Source organism: Pituophis catenifer, unplaced genomic scaffold (assembly GCF_029215685.1).
Source record: "Pituophis catenifer annectens isolate HBS135680 unplaced genomic scaffold, rPitCat1.0.hap2 SCAF_2, whole genome shotgun sequence".
In the NCBI taxonomy this organism is placed as follows: Eukaryota; Metazoa; Chordata; class Lepidosauria; order Squamata; family Colubridae; genus Pituophis; species Pituophis catenifer.
In genome coordinates, this window is record NW_027256882.1 from 125,137,286 (window position 1) to 125,158,462 (window position 21,177).

Below are 21,177 nucleotides of genomic sequence, written 5' to 3' on the forward strand. Positions count from 1 at the left end.
TTAATCGATCACATAATGAAGTTATTTCACTTCCAAAAATAGAATATGAAAATATTTAGGCTCCCAACACAATCTCTCGGTATATAGCAAGTTGTCAGCTACTTTCCTGAAGTTAGGATAACTGACTTTGGTAGTCCAGAGAAGAGAAACAGTAAATGCAAATTTTAGTTCTGCAGCAAAGTGTTTTTTGTGATATAAACCTACCTTGAGTTAATAATGAAATACATGCTTTGGCTTCAGTGGAACTATTCGAGTATGGGAACTGGATTTACCCAACAGAAAAATCCGACCAATTGAGTGTCAAACAGGGCAGCTGAAAAGAGTGGTTGCTTGCGCCATGGTAAGATATCCACTGATGTGTGATTTATAGTACGTGTAAAAATTGAGTCAGGTAAGCAAAAAAGAAAAGAAAAAAAGAACAATTTATAGAAGATCTACTTAGTTTGGGAGAAGAATATTTGAGTTTAAACATCTAATTCAGTAGGATGAAATGTGTCCAAAGCCATATGCTGTCACCTCCTTCTTAGACACAATTCGAATCTTTGGAGAGAGGTCCCATAACTAACCATAGCACCAATAAGAACCAACAAAAGTAACAGACTCAGCAATAGCAATAGCACTTAGACTTATATATCACCCCACAGTGCTTTACAGTCCACTCTGTATAGTTTACAGAGTCAGCATATTGCCCTCAACAATCTGGATTCTCATTTTATTGACCTCAGAAGGATGGACAACTGAGTTAACCTTGAGCCGGTCAGGATTGAATTCCTGGCTGTGGGCAGAGTCAGCCTGCAGTACTGCATTCTAACCACTGAGACATTTTGAAATGATTGTTACAAATACATTTTGAAATGATTTTTCTGGAAGATACTGTATCACTGCAGAGTTAAGGGGCTTGGTATATCCTAGGAGGCACATTTAATTCTATGCCTCTGTTCTCAACCTCTTCCCAGGAAGAGAGAAATAAATGGTCTAACTAAGGCCCAAACTCAAAAATGCAGCCTATGGCCAGCCACATGAAACTTTTCATTGCCGAATCTTTAACAGGAGGAAAAATCATACTGTGAAATCTGTTCCAAATCAGAATCCTATCTGTAATGCAGGAAGCTGGAAGCAAGACTAAATGTTGTTTTAAGTTTTGCTTCACTGTTGTAAAAGTATTTCAATTTGCCCAACCATGGTCCTGATTTTGTCTTGCTGCAGTGACCATAAAGGACTTGAGCTCCGTTTGTTTGTTTGTTTGTTTGTTTGTTTGTTTGTTTGTTTGTTTGTTTGTTCTGGATGGAGCCCCAGCCTTGTCTATGAAATGTCTAACCGAAGCCTTTCCCTTTCTGTTCTGCCTGTATGTTAAGATCATAATTATAATGAGACACTACTGCTGGGTCTTGCTACTTTTTGAAGTTATAGAAGGGCTGTGTGCAAGTCTTTTACAATGGTGCCCTACTTTGGAAGTGTCGTTTTGTGAAAGCAATGACCTTTGACTGTGTCTAGACCTTTTAATTTCATTTTATTGTGTTTTATTCAGTGTTGTAATTGCTTTTATTGCTGAGCTTATGTTAAATCAATAGTTTCCAGCTTTTTTTCTTTATGTGGATCCTTACATTGTCATTTAATACATTTGAGTACTATTGTATAAACAAGTTGGCAGTGAGATGCTATGAGGATCTTGGTACCAGTCTTATGAGACCCCAGCATTATTTCAATTTTATTTAGAAAACCATTCAAGGCCATCATCTTTTGGTCTCATCAAATTTTATAAGGGTTTGGCTTTTCTGTCTGAAATCTTGGGATTTGAGATTTCAAGCAAGAATGCCCAATACTGTACCGTCAGCAATCTTGAGAGATTTTACTCATTTTGTGTGTGCCTGCAATGGTATCCAGAACACCTTTATTTTAAATGAATGACTGTTTTTTCCTTAAACGATGCTTAATAATTTGCAAAATCATCAATAAAAGATTTGTGGAAGGTGAAGCATACAGCAGTCATGTATAAAGCAAGGAAATAGACACATAACATCAAATAGTTAATGTATAGGTATCTAGGTCCTTTTATATGCGCTGACATCCAATTTTTATTCCTGTAAGTCAGGTATAAATAAGGCAGGGAATTTACATTATAGACTATCAAGAGTGTTAACTCACCCCAATGAACAGTGTGAAGCATGGTTTTTAATCCATTTCCTTATCTTCCCCAGATGGCAGATGATGACAGCTACTTCTATGTTGGCACATCCACTGGTGATATCCTCAAAATCAATACAAAAAGCACACTGATGAGTAGTTTTGGCCCAATAAAGGATAAACACAGCTTGGTAAGTGGTTGCTGTTTTCCACCTCTTGCTTAAAGAGAGCAAAGTCATGCAGACAATATTATAAGTATTGTAAGTTAAATACAACAGCAGCTAAATTTCAGCAGAGGTCAGGTAAATGAAAAGGCTAGTCAAATTCTAGCTGTCTATTGGCAAAGCTTATGACTCTTTTTTGTGAGCTATTTTTATCGAATCACAGAATGAGCTACTCTCTGATGTATAGTAGCTGTTTTCGGACTACCTAATGGAAGTTCAGTTTGTTTTTTCTTTCTTTCTCAACCGCTTGCTGTGATAGAAAGACATTCTTGATGAAATCCGAGATGTTTGGACAAGTGTCCTTCAATCATAGTATTGCATAATAAAACAAAAATACTAACAATTAGGGATATCAAGGAGCTACCTTCAACCTTCATGGCGATCGCTTGCCCATCTAATTCCTTACTGTCAGTTCTGACTGACAGCAGTTTTCTGATAACTTTGAGGGCCAGTGTTGTGTAGCAATTAAATTATTTAGCTAGAAGACCAAGGCTGTGGTCTACCTCATCCACAGGGGCTTATTGGGTGAATTTGGGCCATTCGCACACTCAGTTTGATATACTGAGGAAGGTTGTGGGGAAAACATGGGAGCAGGAAGCGCTTGTGTATGCTGACTTGAGTTTTTGCATGAAAGGTAAATCTAATAAATAACATTTTGCCCAAGGCTGCTAACGTTGTTATTCTTCCTTCTTTTAATTGGAAGTGCCAGGGGCCCAAGCTGAGATTTTTATATGCAGAACAGGTGATCTGCCAGTAAAGTGATATTGCAGAATACTTGTAACAATTTACAGCAGGGGGGATGTAAAGTACTATGCTCATTAGCATATGTGAACAAACGATTAAAAAAAATCTAGCAAGCTGGATAGATCTTGTGTCATTTTTCATATTGGTCTTGGTTTCCTTACAAGCATTCATTGAGCTGGTCAGGAATTCAGAAAGTACATTTATTGTTATTTGCCTCCAACGGTTGCAAGTTAATGTACCTCCACTGGCTGCAATCCCACTGGGAAATCTTTCCCCATTGTTGGCAAAGTTTATTTATTTATTCATTTGTTTATTCCAGTTTGCACTACTGCTGCAATATAATTGAAACCATAGCAGTTCATACCAAAGTAAAAACATAATCAGTATCAATAGCACTGAAACATCCCTGGCAAATGCATTCAAATTGAAACCAAATCACTCATAAAAACTATATCAACCAGGATTAAATACGGACTTTGCATAACGTATAAATTAAAAGCAAAAAAAAAAAAAAAAAAACAGGCATGAACAGAAAACACAACAGCAGATTTCAGTGAGAAAAAGAAAACGAGGAAGAAAATAGTGTCAGATTCTTCTAAGTAAGGCTAATCTATAGCCTAACATTCAATCTCTCGATGTGCTAATTGTCACGTCTTAATGTGACATAAAAAGTCCACAAGTACCAGTAGGTCTTCTTTTTTAAATGTTAAAGTCAGCAGCAAGGGCTAACCTTGGATTTTGGTGGGGAAGGGAAAACATACCACTGCCAATAATATATGATCTCTGTCATCTATACCAGAAATCTATATAGAACAAATATTATTTTGGAGTAGAGATGTATGAAGTTCAGACTGGAAAAATAACACTGGAGACAGAATGAACTCTTTCTTAATCCACACCATATGGCTCTTCTTAGCAACAATATGGGAAATCTTGTCATGGTTTTCTTGGCCCCATATCCAATTAGCTCATACTTCAGCTTGCTGGCTGAAAACAATTCTATTTACCATGCTCAATATTGGGTAATGGTAATTCATTTTCATTTTTTACAGTCACCATAATCCATTTTTTTTGCTTCTGAATATATTTTACCCAACCTCTGGATTTTAATCCAGATTCTAAAGGGCATTTTTTTAATAAATTATTTCTTACTTTTCCTTTTTTAATGTTCTAAATATCCCCTTAAACGTTCTCCCATTTGTGTATCTTTGTATTCTGTTCTGTCAGATTGTTTCAGTTGTTCTTCCTGACATCTAGCTTCTTTAACAAAAGGGATCCTGAATTATCTAAGTCTTATTTAGTTGACATTTCACTCACTGTTATATAGTCACTCTGCCTTTAGACTATAAACTTAGTAATAGCAACATAATTCATTTTCAACAATTCAGAGGGAGAAATTAAATCCTTTGTTGGATGCACTGTAGTTCACTTTTTAACTTTAAAAAATCAAGAATTGAGATGGGGGCCTGTACCCTTGGAGAGTCTTGTGAATTAAGAGAGATAAGAAAGATTAACTCACTGGAATAATTCAAATAATCAAATAAAGATAATTCTGTCTGAATACATAATTCAAACAGAAGCTGTCTTAATTCCATATTCATCCCACAGAAGAGGATATGGTAACGTATAGAGGGGTTTTCATTTCCTAATGAAGATATTCCTGCTCACCAGCAGGTCCAGTTTGGCCAATACAAATCAAAGGTTTACCATATACTCAAGGGAATGATATGGCCAGCAACTTGTCTGAGGTGATCTGATTTTCTCATTTTAGTAAATTCATCCTCATTTTAAAAATGCAGCAGAGAAAACAAGTCAGACTTTTAAAAAGTTTCATTTAAAGAAGCTTAGGTTATTGTTCTAAGATAGATTTGCTTGTATTATTCTAACCTGCAGACATTCTCAGAAATGTCTTCTGGAATCCATGTTCCATGTTCTGAAAGACAAGGAGAAAGCAAAAAATAATTTAGAAATGTATTTCCAATTTCAGAAATTGTAAGTAGCTCACTACTGAATAGAAAAAACTCTTAAAAATTTCCCAAGCAGTTCAGGATGTAATGAAGGTATAAATGACTTGTAGCACTGTTCTGAATGCTTCAGACAGCCTGTCCTTGGAAAAAGACAAAGTTTGAAAATTAAAAGTACATGCAATTGATGCAAGAACAAGAATAAAATTCCATACATGGAATGGAATACATAGCCTTTTCATGAAAAAAAGCTATTTTACTCATTGTTTGCATCCAGGTGTGCTCAGTGGTTGGTTTCAAATTTTTTTACTACCGGTTCTCTGGGTGTGGCTTAGTGGGCATGGCATGGCTTGGTGAATGTGGCTTGGTGGGCATGGCAAGGGAAGGATATTGTAAAATCTCCATTCCTACCCCACTCCAGGGGAAGAATACTGTAAAATCTCCATTCCGTCTCCAATCCAGGGGAAGGTTACTGCAAAATCCCCATTTCCTCCCAATCAGCTGGGACTCAGGAAGCAGAGAATAGATAGGGGCGGGGCCAGCCAGAGGTAGTATTTACCGGTTCTCCAAACTACTCAAAATTTCTGCTACCGGTTCTCCAGAACTGGTCAGAACCTGCTGAAACCCACCTCTGGGTGTGCTCCATTATTGACATACAATGTCCATTAGTATAAAGCAATAGATAAAGCAGGGCTGTCAAACTGACGGGCCACGGCCCGGATGTGTCACACACAGGCCATGCCCACCTCAGCTCCGCAAAGGCAAAAAAGTCACGATAGGTCACGTGACATCAACGTGACCCAGCGAGTTTGACACCTGTGGGATAAAGGAATATGCATTAGCTCAGAGATACAAATAATCCTTGACATACAACAGTTTTTTTTTGTTTTTTTTTTAATTTGATTTATATGCCGCCCTTCTCCGGAGACTCAGGGCGGCTTACAATGCTTTAAGCAATAGCCTTCATTCTTTTGTATATTTTATACAAAGTCAGCTTATTGCCCCCACAAACTGGGTCCTCATTTCACCTACCTTAGAAAGGATGGAAGGCTGAGTCAACCTCAGTTCACTTAGTGACCATTCAAAGTTACAACGGCATTGAAAAAAAGTGATTTGTGACCATTTTCCACACTTATGACCATTGCAGCATCCTCTTGGTCACGTGATTTATATTCGGATGCTTAACAACTGACTCACATTTATGACATTTGCAGTGTCCCGGGATAATGTGATCACCTTTTTGTGACCTTCTGGCAAGCAAAATGAATGGGGAAACCAGACTCACCTAAAGACCATGTTACTAATTTAATAACTGCAGTGATTCACTTAACAAATGTGTCAAGAAAAGTTATAACATGGGGCAAAACTCACTTGACACATTAGCAACATAAATTTGGGACTCAATTGTGGTCGTAAATTGAGGACTATCTGTATATGCATCTTTTTTTTAATAGACAAGTTTTATTAAATTTTTCTTTTACATACATATTTTATGAACAGAGTATTGACTGGGTCACATCTTTTACAACTTTTTCTACCTGTATATGCATCTTATGAATCCTTCTGCCATAAAAAAATGGGAAATGGGAAGACATAAAGAACTACAGGGGTGGGTTTTACTTACCTTTACTACCGGTTCGCAGTGGGGCCGCACGCTCTTCTGTGCATGCGCAGAAGCGTTTTGGTGGGGTCAGTGGGTGGAGCCTCCTGCTGGTTTTATTACCGGTTCTGTAGAACCAGTGCAAACCGGAGGCAACCCACCATTGGAGAACTAATCTTGGTGGTATCCAAGCTAGCAGAAGAGTAAGAGGTTGCTGCATGAAACTTCATATTGCAATTTCCATCTTTCGTACAACTGGCTAATGATGATAGATTAGATCTTGTATTTACAGTTAAACTTTTATATAATTTGTACAAACTTTAACCCTTGAACAGTGTTTTAATTTATTTTATTTTTTATTTTATTTTATTTCAAATTTATATACCGCACCTTCTCCCAAGGGACTCAGGGCGGTGTACAGCCAGATAGAAACATACAATACAAGCATTAAGAACAATTAAAAGAATATATATTAATTTGGCCCCGGTTTAAAATGACAAACCAATTAAAAATTAAAAATTTAAAAATATGTTAAGCCAGCCCGGCTTGATGAAAAAAGAAAGTTTTAAGGGCACAGCGGAAGGCACCAAGGTCTTGGATTTTCCTTATCTCAGGGGGCAGCTGGTTCCATAGGGTAGATGCCCCCACAGAGAAGGCCCTCCCCCTGGGGGTCACCAGCCTACATTGTTTGGCTGATGGCACCCCGAGGAGGCCCTCTCTGTGGGAGCGCACGGGTCGATGGGAGGTTGTCGGTAGCAGCAGGTGGTCTCGAAGATAACTAGGTCCTATGCCATGGAGCGTTTTAAAGGTGGTAACCAACACCTTGAAGCGCACCCGGAAGACCACTGGGAGCCAGTGCAGCTCGCGCAGGAGCGGTGTTATGTGGGAGCGCCATGCAGCTCCCGTAATTACCCGCACGGCTGCATTCTGGACCAGTTGGAGCCTCCGGGTGCTCTTCAAGGGGAGCCCCATGTAGAGAGTGTTGCAGTAGTCCAGGCAAGAGGTGACGAGGGCATGAATGACTGTGCACATGGAATCCCGATCAAGAAAGGGTCGCAACTGGCGAATCAGGCGAACCTGACAAAAGGTCCCCCTGACTACAGCCGTCAGATGTTCCTCCAAGGACAGCTGCATATCCAGGAGGACTCCCAGATTGCGCGCCCTCTCTGAGGGGGCCAAAGACTCGCCCCCAATAGTCAGCGATGGAGTCAGCTGACTATATCGGGATGCCGGGAACCACAGCCACTCAGTCTTGGAAGGGTTGAGCTTGAGCCTGTTCCTCCCCATCCAGATCCGCACAGCCTCCAGGCACTGGGACATCACTTCAAGGGCATCGTTGGGGTGGCCTGGGGTGGAGATGTACAGCTGGGTGTCATCAGCGTACTGGTGGTACTTCACCCCAAAGCCACGGATGATCTCACCCAGCGGCTTCACATAAATGTTGAACAAAAGGGGCGAGAGGACCGACCCCTGAGGCACTCCACAGATGAGAGGCCTCAAGGTCGACCTCTGCCCCCCTGCCAACACAAACTGCGACCAGTCAGAGAGAAAGGAGGAGAACCACCGTAACACGGTGGCCCCCATCCCCAACTCTTCCAACCGGTGCAGCATGATACCATGGTCGATGGTATCAAAAGCCGCTGAGAGGTCTAACAGAGCTAGAACAGAGGAGCAACCCCTGTCCCGAGCCCTCCAGAGATCATCTACCAACGCGACCAGTGCTGTTTCCGTGCTGTGCCCAGGCCTGAAACCCGACTGGAACGGATCTAAATTATGAAGGCAGATTATGATTCTTTGCCTTAGAAGCTAATTATTAAGGACGCAAGTAAAAATGTTTATAATAGTGTAAGTCATTAACATATTTTCTGAATAGTCAAGCATATGCAACCTATGAATATATATAGCACATACATACCACAGAGTATCCTCTGGAGTCAATTCATGCATATTTGAGATTGATTAATATAGCTTATTGAAGTATAGAAGAGAAAAAGAACAGAACATCACAGCTGAGCTCCATGAGAAAACACAATTCTCCACACACAACTTTCAAATTATTTTTTAATAATTCTTGCCTGGTTTTCCCTGAATTAAAAACCCAAGACACATTAGTTCAAATCATTACAGGCAGAAGACCTATTTTAAAGAAGTAAATCAGGGAATGGAATAATAAAAAAAACAGCTTTACTGTATAACTGACCCTCCTTCTTCAGTCAAAATACTGGATGAGGAGAAATTTAAATTGGTTTCTTAAATTTGTTATTCATTTATTCTGTGTTATTTTCATAGCTGTTCCAACTTATTTTTAGTATGAGAAACTGCACCAATATACACTGAAAGAAACAAATGAAAGGAAAATAAGTGACTTTGTCCCCCCCCCCCCAAAGGCTATGTTTTCAATGCAAATAATGATTGAAATTGCTCAATCATAATTCTTATATGGATGTTTCAATCTCTGCAAAGAGATGGTCAAATAAGTGGTCATTCATTATGCTCTACTCCTCAGATAATATTATGTTTCAGTGGATCTAAAAAACCATTGGTAGGAGATGAACGTTGAATTTTATCTGCAATTTTTATAAGAAGCAACAGGAAAAGATTTGAAGATGTGAAAAGTGATGCAAATCAATCCATGAACTCATATGCAGTGTTACATAACACGACATTGATAAAAATAAGTGAATTTCTGTAAAGGCGTGGAATATATTGTTTAATGTTCAGCTGCTGGTTTAGGCATGGAGGTGTATCACTAAGGAATTCATGTAATTGGTTATTTCAAACTATACACTTCTAGTGTTGGCAGAGTTCATTATATAAATTCCAAATGCCTAAAAATTACAGACATTTGACTGTGAGCTGCACGTTTTCATCCATTACTGAAAATGTGTTTTGATGATCTGAAAAGAACACATGTGAGATAACAAAAGCCATTGAAATGCATGGTGGATTTCTTTTGCACTCCTAATACTCAATTATAATATAATCAACTTTTATTAAAATCATTGGGATTTTGTCATTACATTAGTGGAAGGTGCAACACTAAGACAGTGGAGTTTTTATGTAATACCACTACTTAACTATTGGAAAACACAGATGGATGAAATTAAGTTTAATAATTGCTAGGTTTTTATATTATGGTTAGCTACAGTGTAGTTTGATTGTCGGTTGGGCTAATGACTAAACCATGGCTTGTTTTAAGAAAGTAAACTATTGTTTAGAATCAAGATTGTTTTGCGTTTATATAGTATATTTGTGGCATAGTGCTGAGATACATTATGAGACGTATGGTTTATAATTTCTTGGCTTATTCCTGGTCTGGTTTTATGTCATGTCCAAGCCTTTACAGAACTGTGAAACAATGACAGCTAAAATGAAAAAAAAAAATGAAGAATTGTCCAAACAAACATTGATAATAAGCTTTTGCCTTATTCAACAAACTATGGTTTGTTCAAAAACAAACATAGTTTAGTTCAAAGGGTAAATACAGAATGTAGAGACATGTAATACATCTCTTGAAATTACACCCTTTAAATTACGTTTTGGTGTAAATTGATCATCAAAATCTTTGAAAATCAGTAAAATAAAACTCCTTTAAATGCTGATAACTTACCTTAGTTATTCCCACGGAAAGGAAATGATTGTTTGCTATGAAAAGAGGTTTATGGAGGTGTTTACATTATGTTAAACCACTTGAGTGAAAGTAATTAGAATATTAAATGCAAAGCTTCATTTTCCTACAGGGAAATAAGTGAGCTTCATTTTGCCTTGGAAGATGTCCTTCGCAATCAAGGCTAGGATTTTTTTGTGTAACAAGTAAATAATAAAATAAATGTTAAACCTTCCAGCAGCCTTTATGTTTAACTTACAAGGGGCACAATAAAGTAGAAAGCAAAACACTGCATCATTGCTATGAGTTGCTAAGCATTATCAGCGTTGTGTATTATATAGCTGCCTGTCTATTAGCAATGATGTATAGAACAACCTTGAAATTAATCTGTTGGCAGTAGATTTTGTTGGAAAAATGATCATCGAAGTATATTTTTTGATGGAATTTAAAAAAAAAAACCCCTGAATCCAAGTTATTTAAAATTGGTATGCCTAGGACAGTTAAAGCTGTATCTAGAAATGTAGTCAAAATCTGTCAGTGGAGATCTTCTTAGTTTATCACCTGTTACATGGCAAAGCTGTGAAGGCATTTCAGACTCACCTGACTACTGTGCTGCAGTGGATTGAGACAGAGTGGATGGGCAGTTGATAGCTTAGAGATTTGTAAAGCATGATTGATCCCCCTAAGAAAGCTTTGTGTTCAAAGATAATCCTGCTGCTGGATAATTGCTGAAGGAAAAGAGCATTCCTCATCAGACTATTAGCACAAAAGCTGACTTCCACCCTAATGCGTGTAACCTCATGTGAACATGAACATCTGTTCATTTTAAAAGGGCATTTCCATAGCAGAATTTTAAAGAGATCGTCCTTTACAGGCATTCCCTTGATGATACAGCGCCGTTATAGGTGGTCCTTTGCAATATAAAGAAGTAGTGGATGATGAAATGAAATAGGCTGGGTAAAAGTGTTAAACATAAGCATGGAGCTTTACTGATATGTGTTTATGTTGTTTGCTAAATTTGTGGATAGTAAAGGAATTCTGTTGCTGAAAATAGTATCTATCAAAAAAAGTCAAGGCGATCAAAAAGGAAGGAAGCTCATCGTGAGTGCTATTTGCTAAGACAGCTCTGGAAAGGATAATTTGAGGCAACTTAGAAACAAGTACTGAGATAAATTGCTTATTAAATTGATTTGGAAAATTATTTTAAAAAGTATATAATGACAACAATCTTTATGTAAATTAATGTAATGTGGACTTCTGTCATTATCATCTGCCTTTTTTTCAGTCTTCATAATTGTTCAACTCTATTCAAGTCCTGTCTATTCATTTCCAAAAGCTAATAAAAGATAATGCTGTTAGTGTATTGTTGCAGCTTGTGCATATGTTATCAAATAAAAATGCTACATCTGAAACTGTGCACGGACAAATGATAATATAGCATGGCTATCTTTGCCCACAAGCTTCTAGTACCTGTGCAATGCCTGTTTGGAGATGCAAGTCACAATACAAAATTAGTCATGTTCAACCTTATATTCTACTGGCTTGTAACTTTCATCACTCTAAAGCTAGTAGGGACAAAATGTTTGGGCTTGGTGAAGATATAATTCACATATGGATAGTACTAGTTTGGGAAAGACTAATAAAGACATTTCTACAAGAACTAGTGGACACATATAGGAGTGTTCCATGGTCTTTACTTCTCCTTTGTTAACTTATTTTCCTTAAGCACACTAGCAGATTTATACATCTGATTTAGTGAAATGGTTGAATCAGTGGCTAGAACTGGGGCCAATAAATTGAAGCTAAAATAAGATGGAAGTATTTGGGTAAGAGGGCCATTCAAGAGACTGAAGTTCAACTTCTTTTGAATCAATCATGCACCCTTTAAAATATTGCAGACTGTGAGCCCTCAGAGATTTAGATGTTACCGAAAATCTGGCAAAGTATCTTTTGCCAGCTACAGCCTCTTCTGGATATAGACTGGCCACAGCTAACTTCCGTTGAGATATTTTCTGCAAGTTAAAGTTAGAACTCCTTTTTGGACAACTGTCCAGAAACTGCTGACCTAGTTGGGGCAACTGATTAGAACAATCTTGCCAGGTCTAGATTGAAAACATCAGTTCCTTACCTGTTTACACCATTTAAAATCTAGACATTTTAAAATCCACATGTTTTCGCAGCCTGGTTGTACATTGGTTTCTCAATGGCTTCTCTCCATGGGCTTTTGCCATCCATGGGAAATTCAATGGGAAATGGGAATAGGGCCTCCATAATTTTAGCATCACTTATGGACTATTCCCCCTTCTAAAAACATCTATTGGCTCCAATTTTTATTTTGTTTGAACTAAGTTTTGTATTTGTATGAATTGATAGAAAATTTTATTCAACAGTGATTGTGGTGCCATAAAACAGCTTAAAGCAGAATATTAATACTTTTGCCTATTATAGCTTTCAAAAATTTCCTGATACTTGACCCTCCACAGAACTTTGGAGGAGTGTGGCATTGATAAAAAGCAAATGTTTCATTATGCACAAGTAAAATGCTTTCCACTAGTGCAAAATTGCCATTTGAAAGAACCCATGGTATTTATTAGGTTTTTATAAATTGTGTGAATCTGTGTGTCCTAAAAGTCAATAGTGCATTAAAGGTAAAGTTCGAAACATCTTTCTTTGTTTGATATCTTTAACTCTTTCTAAGATGACTTAGTGCTATTATGTGTGTGCTTATTCACTCTTGGTTTATAAATTTTTATTTTAAGTGATTTCTGTACATAAGCTTGAACGTAACCGAAAGTGACATAAATATTGCAGAAATATGTCTATCCATCCATCTGAAGGATAAACTAGATTGGTACTCATGAAAATTCACTCCATATTGACTAATCATTCGATCACTGTCCTTCAGCCTCAGTCTGTAACTAAGTAAGATGGTTACTCTTCAGGACTGTTAAATTAAATTTGTCTTAGAGAATAGCCCCAGATGCATGAAATTTAGCATGAAGTATATACATGTTTAGCTTTAGGGAATGACAGATCTTTTGTATGACATAATTGTACAGCAAGATAACAAAACAGTTAGCTGATGTCAATAGATTTGATAATCTCAGTTGCTTATTGTACATGCCATCTTGGTGAGCAAGAGGAATACTATATTGAATTAAGCTGTCAATGTATAAAAATACAGTGATTTGTTTAGCATCTAAATAAGTTAAATATCTTCATCTTGCCTTTTCTTAGGGAGTCACAGCTTTGCTTTTGCTGAAAGTGGGTGACTTGGTCATTGGCACTGGAGCTGGAATCTTAGCGCTTTGCTCAGGATCCAAATATAAAATAATCAAGTGAGTTTTTGAATTTTCTTGGGCAAGGACATTATTATGTACAAAGTCCATACGGTGAACAGAACAAGTTATTTTGCGTCCATGGAGAGATCTATAGGTGTATGAGCCACCTTATCCAAAGCTTTGATAGGCTTATGCTGACATACAAACAGAGAGAAGAATAGCATTCTCCTCCCTCCCTTCTCCATTTTTTAAAAGAAAAATATCCCTTCCAGGGAAATTGTGCATCGTAGCTTCAGGGATAACATACATTCTCTTTCCGTGCCCCAAGTCAGAGACGTGTGGGATCTAAAGCACATTTCAGACCCGCTCCCTTTATGCTTTTGTTAATGTTAGAACTGTAAGGTATGGGTGCCATAGGGTCTCAGATGAAATACATTAGATTTATCTATCTGGGGGAAGGGGAGGCTTGATCTTTCCCAGGGTACCTGGGACACTCTTCAGCAACTGAGGACTGCAATTTTGGAGGCATACAGGGCAAAAAATATGCCAAAGAGCACAGCATGATATAATTGCTAATTTAATGTGATGTCTTTCAGCTCAAAAATTCATCTTTGAAGTACCAATTTAACATGCACGGATGCTAATTGTGCAATAAATAAAGCAATCTCAGTGAATAGATTATTTAAAATATTAGCAATTCTTTCCTGAGATGTCAAAATTCTTTTTTAATTCATTAAATAGCATTAATAAAAGAGGAAAAAATCCACACAATAATTACACTCTAACCTTTAGATTTAAAAGTAAAAGTGTTTTTGGCGCAGTGGTTAGAATATAGAAGAGTGTTTTTGGCACAGGCTAAGTCTGCCCACTGCTAGCAGTTTGATCCTAACCGGCACATGGTTGACTCAGCCTTCCATCCTTCCGAAGTCGGTAAAATGAGGACCCAGATTGTTGGGGTAATATACTGACTCTGTGTGTCAGGGTTCCACTTAGAGAGGGCTGTAAAAGCACAGTGAAGCAGTATAAAAGTCTAAGTGTTATTGCTATTGCTAAAATATTTCTGGATTGCTGAGATTGCTAACATTCGCTATCATTGAAGGGAGAAAAGTTGTGAAAAAAAAAAAAAACTAGAATTAGGGAAGATTGAGTCATTAGAAACCCATTTATCTTTTGTGCAAATCTTTCATTTTGTTTTACAGAAAAGTTCAGTTGGAAGGTGCGATCACATCCATCACACCACGAGGCCAGGGCCACCAATTTTTTGTGGGCACAAATGAGTCGCAAATTTACCGATTCTCATATTCTGACTTTAAGGATGAGCTCATAGCCACTTGCCATAATGATGCTATCAATGATATAATTTTCCCATAGTAAGTATAAGTCAAAGAATTTTTCTCTCCTGTTCAAATAGAAAAGGCTTTGAATGTATGGTAGTTGCGATCATTTTCATCTAGGAGGGTAAGCATGTGCTTAAGTAATCCTTCCCCTTAATGTATAAGAAAAATAATAATAATTGGAATTAACTAGTTAGTGAACTTTAGTCATTTGGAGACTCTAGCTATTTGGAAGATGCAAGAAGCAGAGCAAACTATAGAAATTGTTGTGTTGTCTGATGCTTTTGTAGTTTTTCAACTTTTCAGTGTTTACGGTATTCTGCTTTTTGTATCTGTTCAGTAAAATATTCAGAACTAATATTATGCAAACTTATCTTTCGCATTTATTTTGATCATATTTGAACTGATGTGTATAAGAAAGAAAATAAAATTGTTTTCCCAGGAGAAATATAAGTATGTTTACTTAAAATCCAGAAACAGTCTTCACATATACAATTGGTGATTTCCCCCCACCCACCCTGATATTCATGGAATCAAATAGGATCTCAGACCTCTGATTTAGGTATGTTTTATTAAAAAGCAAGATCTGAAAAGAAATATAGTGGATGATGAAGGAATGGAAAAATAACACGAGTGTAAAAAAAGACACTTTTTGCTGGCCTTATTTGATAAAGCTCCCTTTAAATCTGTCTTCTTGATTTCAAACATTTTGAACCATCAGTATGTTTTCTTACTTTATGTAAAATTTGACATATACATCACACAATTCCAGATTCTATTCCACACGATTCTACAACTAGATCTATAGGCAATGTTGAGAAATGTATTTTGGCATGATTCCCAAAATAATTTGGGATGTATCTTTCCAAATTATTTTTAGATCAAACTATTAAATGTCCTCATTTTTTTTAAAAAAAAACAGCATGTGGATGATTCTGATAGCTGCAGTTTATACTTATTTATTTTGTGGATGCTTTTATTATTTTAGTGTTTTTGATTTGTTTTAATTGTTTTATATTTTTAGAATTGTAAGCTGCCCAGAGTCACTTGGTGGAGTTGGGTGGCTATAGATATTGAATATAAACAAACAAACAAACAAACAGTTTTGTTTTAACAGTTTTAACTGTCAGTTAAAACTGAACTATTTTATAGATAAGGTCTGCTTGCCATTGATTAAATCATCTTGATTAACTCATTCTTGAGCCAGATTGGATCAGTTGACCAAAAAAAAAACAACCCTCACAAATAGTTGAAATCTGCTCCGTTTGCTGACATTTATTTATTGATACAAGTAGTCATCAATTTATGACCACAATTAGGACTAGAATCTCAAGTCATTCAGTGAAGTGGTCATTAAGCGAGATACCTAAGTGACCACTTCACTCAACAACTGCAATCCCAGCACTTCCGTAGGTGTCATTAAGTGATCTTCTGGGTTGTTAAGGAGATGGAGTCCCAGGTAAAGAGCGTGGTATGCCTTGGGAGAATGGGGGAGGCCCTGGGAGGGTTTGTTCCTGCGGCCTAGCAAAGGATTTTCCCTCCACTTTCCCCACTCTTCAGGATTTTAACTCTATTCCTACAGCCAAATGAAGGATTTCCTCCCAGTGGATGGAAGAGAAGGGAAATCCTTCATTAGGCTGCAAGTCTCAGTTCTGGGATGGGCCTCAGGCCAAAAGTGAATAGCATAGTAAGTATGAATGTATGAATTGGTATACACTATATAGCAATGAAGGCTGCTTGATTCAAAGCTAAGACTGAAAACATTTATTAAACTAAAAGGAGTTACAAAGATCTATCAGGTAACTGTGGTGAAGAGAGAAATACTGTGTCTTCAAACCTGGGTTTCCTAGCAATACTGAAACTCCATATTATAGAGCAGTGATGGTGAACCTTTTTTTTCTCGGGTGCCGAAAGCACACGTGCATGTGCAAAAGTGTGCACATGCATGCTGACACCAATAATGCAATGCCCCTCATAGCCCCCCCCCCCCATGAATGTGCACACACCCCGCGCTCCCCCCACCCCTTGTTCAGGCGTGCATGACCCCTGTTTTGGTGCTAGCAGGCCTCCCTGAAGCCTCCTGGGACCAAAAACAGGGCATGGCAGCGCCGCACCCCCCCCCACCTCCATGCATGTATGCACAGCCTCCCCATACCCCATGCATGTGCGCGCATCTCCCAGCAGAGACCTGAAAATCAGCTGGCTGGCAGGAGGTGTGCGGGCATGCGCGGTGAGCTGACCTGGGCGTTGACTCGCGTGCCTGCAGAGATGGCTCCGCGTGCCACCTGTGGCATGCGTGCCATAGGTTCGCCATCACGGTTATAGAGGCTTTCAGTTCACAAACTTATTAGAATTAGAGGGATTGTCTGTTCTGCAACCAACTTCAAAGCTGTATTTCAGCAAATGGTTTTAGGTTCCAAAGCTTCAGTAGAGAATGTGTTAAGCTGTTTTTCTTGAAGGAACCATCCAATTCTTGTAATATTATTCCAGAGTAGACCAGAATTGTCTTTATCTAGCAGCACTCCAGCTTAATGGCTTTAGGTTCACCTGCTCATGCCACCTAAAAAGTAAGGCAGATACTACTGCACTTCCTGGAGGGAGCCCTGAAGTTACATGGGTGAAACTATTCAGAAAATATGAAGACGCGTGCCTTGAATCCTGGACAAAAGAAAGTATTAGGCAGAGACTCAGACTGGCTTCTCACTGTCTTCCTATGGAATAAGTGAAAGGAGAAATGTGGGTCTAATTTGCAACATTATTATATTCTAACTCATTAAAGCATAGTTCTAGCTGTTTCCTGATCAGGACAACTTCAAAAAGCCAACAGTACTGTATCCTTTGCCTTCCCGGGGTAAGGATTAAAATTTGTGACATTCGCCTTGTTATTAATTTCTAAACTATTATTCCAAATATGCTAAAAAGAGCCAGATTTCATTCCTCAAATTAAAGCAGTTTTAAAGCAGCTAATATACAGTTGTCAGTTGCTTTATATATGAATATGAAACTCATATTTTAGTTGGAATCAAACTTTTCAAGTTTCTTGAGTTTTCAAAAATTCTAGGTAAAAATCCAGTGGCTCTGTTATAACAGGTCTATTGTAATTTTAATGTGTTGTAATTTAGTTATTGAGATTCAATAGTAAATTGCTAAATGTAGAAGCAGCAATAGTCAGGTCTGTTTTATTATTTGCACCCTATAGTGGTACATCTGATTTGTTTGCCACATGTTCCAAGAATGATATTCGTGTATGGTATACACCTGAAAATAAGGAGCTGCTACGGATTACGGTCCCCAACATGACTTGTCATGCCATAGATTTCATGCGGGATGGCAAAAGCATCATTTCAGGTATAAGCATTTTAGAACGTCTGGCTTATTGAAGGACTGTATCAATCATGAATTCTTCTGTTTTAAGTAGTCATATTAAGGCCAATCCAGCATTTGCTAAATTCTTAGAGTACTGCAAAATGGTTTGGCTGCATTAAGAGAAGGTAAGGTTGCAGGATAGGGATGAACCACTAAATTGAACTGTAATTCTCAATTTCATAATTTGGCATCAGGAACTGCTTAATCCCTGCTGGTTTATACTGTGCAGCCTTGTTGACTTAAATAGAAATTGCTGAGGCTCACCTCATGATAAAAGATAAAATATGCTTTATCCATCATCTACATATTTTTCTTAAAAGGAATAGGTTCTTCAAATTATCTGCTCTTGAGATTGAACAATCAGCTGTACTGACCACTGAGTTACAGAAATCTTACTTTAGGAGGGAGAAAAAGAAGAGATATATTGCTCTTAGTAAACTCCTTTTATTTTGTGTTAGCTTGGAATGATGGAAAAATCCGTGCCTTCACCCCAGAAACTGGGCGGCTGATGTACGTGGTTGAGCATGCTCATAGTATGGGTGTGACAGCTGTGGCTACCACAAGTGACTGCAAAAGAATAATCAGTGGAGGTGGTGAAGGTCAGGTAAAGAGTCTTGCAGACTTCATCAACATGTATGTCTTTCTGCTCTGAATATAATATTAAATGATAATTCAGCCATGCTAGATACAACCTGAGTAGTGACTATTATTAAACATATTTCTATGCTGCTGCAATAAAAACCAGCAATGGGTTGGTCACATGAATAAAAACCAAGTATAGCATTTTTGTTAAAAGAGGGTGAGAGATATAAGTTAATGTTTAATCCTACTGTATGACAATAATTGATTTATATTTATGTGCCCCAAATTATAATCCACAAATATCAAAATCTATGAACCTCAAGATCCTTCAAATTTCATTTTGGCCTGAATGCTAAATAATGTTTCTATTAGGTGAGAGTATGGGAAGTTGGGAAGGAAACACGCAAGCTAGAAGAAGTAATGAAGGAACACATATCTGCTATTTCTTGCATCAAGATAAAGAAGAATAATCAGGAGTGTGTCACAGCCAGCACTGATGGAACTTGCATTATCTGGGATCTTGTGTAAGATCACTTTTGCACAGAAATATGTCTTAGTTATACTACCAAGTTAAATTCCTTTTCCATAGAATGGATAATTGGATCATAGACAGAGGCCAGACTTGGGTATATTGTGTGACAAAAGCAGACAGCCCCTATGCTTTCATATGTATTAGAAATTTAGACAATTATTTCCTTCATCACAGATCAGTAGTAAATACAAAGTTGCTTTGGGTTAAGATTGATTCCTGAATGTTTCCATGCAGTTTTCCTAGCATGATAGAGAAGCAGCATGTTTTTGCGGTGTTCCTAAATATTAGTTCAACTTCTTATATTAGGATACAACTGTGGCTCTCCAGAGGGCCCCCCTATCCAAATACTAATCAAGGCTAACTCTATTTAGCTTTTAGATTAGTCAAGATATTGGTTTTAGATTAGGAGTTGTTTGTTTGGTTTTTTTTTTTTTCTCTTTGGCTGAGGCAAAAATAGTAGAGCAGCTCCTAAGGTCAAGGTATTTAGTTAAATGTAATTTCAGAAGCTGATTTTTTTCCCCTAGCCACTTCATGAGACGGCAGATGATATTGGCCAATACTTTATTCAAATGTGTATGCTATCACCCTGATGAACATCAGCTTATCACAAGTGGCACAGATAGAAAGGTAAGAACATAAGGCTAAAGCATTCATTCATTCATTCATTCTCTATGCTGCTGCAATCCAAGAAACTTTTGGCAGTCTGGAATCTATTGGAGTTGGGTGGTTATAACAAATTTGAATAAATAACAATAAATCACATCCAGTTGCATGACTCCAATTACTGTAATTAATCACTGTAGAAAAGTAGTGTTCTGTGACCTTCCTTTAGTCAATTTTATTCTGGATTCTAGATCGGTTACTGGGAAGTGTTTGATGGATCCCCAATCAGAGAATTAGAGGGCTCCCTTTCTGGTTCTATCAATGGAATGGATATTACAACGGATGGATTGTATTTTGTGACTGGTAAGGTTTGTTTTTTTTAAAAAAAAAAATCAGTCATTTTGAATATATTTTATCTCTCCCCCTAATGATAGAGTTGCTCCTTCTCACAGCAAATAGAACATGGAATGGAGGCCATCCAAAGAAAACACCATTGGCTGATTAGAAACCAAAACTGAAATTTTCTCTACCATATCTTGCTGCTATAGTTCTATGCCTGCCACTAAGCAGAGTGGTGACAGTTTTACATAGTCTTCTCTCTTCTTTATACCACAGGAGGTGATGACCATCTAGTAAAAGTGTGGGATTATAATGAAGGTGAAGTGATTTCTGTTGGGATTGGTCATAGCGGCAGCATCACCCGCCTGAAGATCTGTCCTAGCAATAAATTAGTTGTGAGTGTGAGTGCTGATGGTGCTATCCTTCGTTGGAAATATCCTTACATTTGTAATCCTTAAAAATATTTGCTACTTCTATTGTGTTTTTTTTAAGGCCGCCTTTAAATAATTGTTCGACTTGGTACCGTTTTTTAAAAGGCGTCATTAATTGGTCTGTTCAGAAGTGAATTAGTCTGAAAAAGACACCTGTTTATTATTACCATTGTTTTTATTGGTTTCAATTAGTTAATTATATGGCATTTTGGTATATTTGTACTATGTTTATAATGTATGATGTCTGAAATGTTAGTTAATATATATATATTGTCATGCTCCCTCCTTCACAGTGAATTAGAAGTTGTACAAATCTATTGTGTAAGCATCCTTAAATCTTTTTCATTAAAAAGGCAAAAGACTTTGAATCATAAAGGTTTTACATTTGGAACAGGTTTGAATATATATTGATTCAGTGATACGGTGCTTCAATGACTGTGAATCCC

At 37.6% G+C, this 21,177-nt stretch overlaps 1 protein-coding gene across 1 annotated transcript in view; it reads left to right on the forward strand.

Moving 5' to 3' along the window:
- The window catches only part of CFAP52 (cilia and flagella associated protein 52), a 32,030-nt gene extending 11,272 nt beyond the window's left edge, over window positions 1-20,758 (forward strand). The window contains exons 5-14 of the mRNA XM_070934493.1: window positions 241-340; window positions 2,199-2,315; window positions 13,501-13,601; window positions 14,744-14,914; window positions 18,078-18,226; window positions 18,703-18,848; window positions 19,199-19,350; window positions 19,883-19,985; window positions 20,213-20,324; window positions 20,577-20,758. Coding sequence (XP_070790594.1) covers window positions 241-340; window positions 2,199-2,315; window positions 13,501-13,601; window positions 14,744-14,914; window positions 18,078-18,226; window positions 18,703-18,848; window positions 19,199-19,350; window positions 19,883-19,985; window positions 20,213-20,324; window positions 20,577-20,758 — 1,333 coding nt within the window. The remainder of the gene's footprint in view (window positions 1-240; window positions 341-2,198; window positions 2,316-13,500; window positions 13,602-14,743; window positions 14,915-18,077; window positions 18,227-18,702; window positions 18,849-19,198; window positions 19,351-19,882; window positions 19,986-20,212; window positions 20,325-20,576) is intronic.
- Window positions 20,759-21,177: the final 419 nt, after the last annotated feature.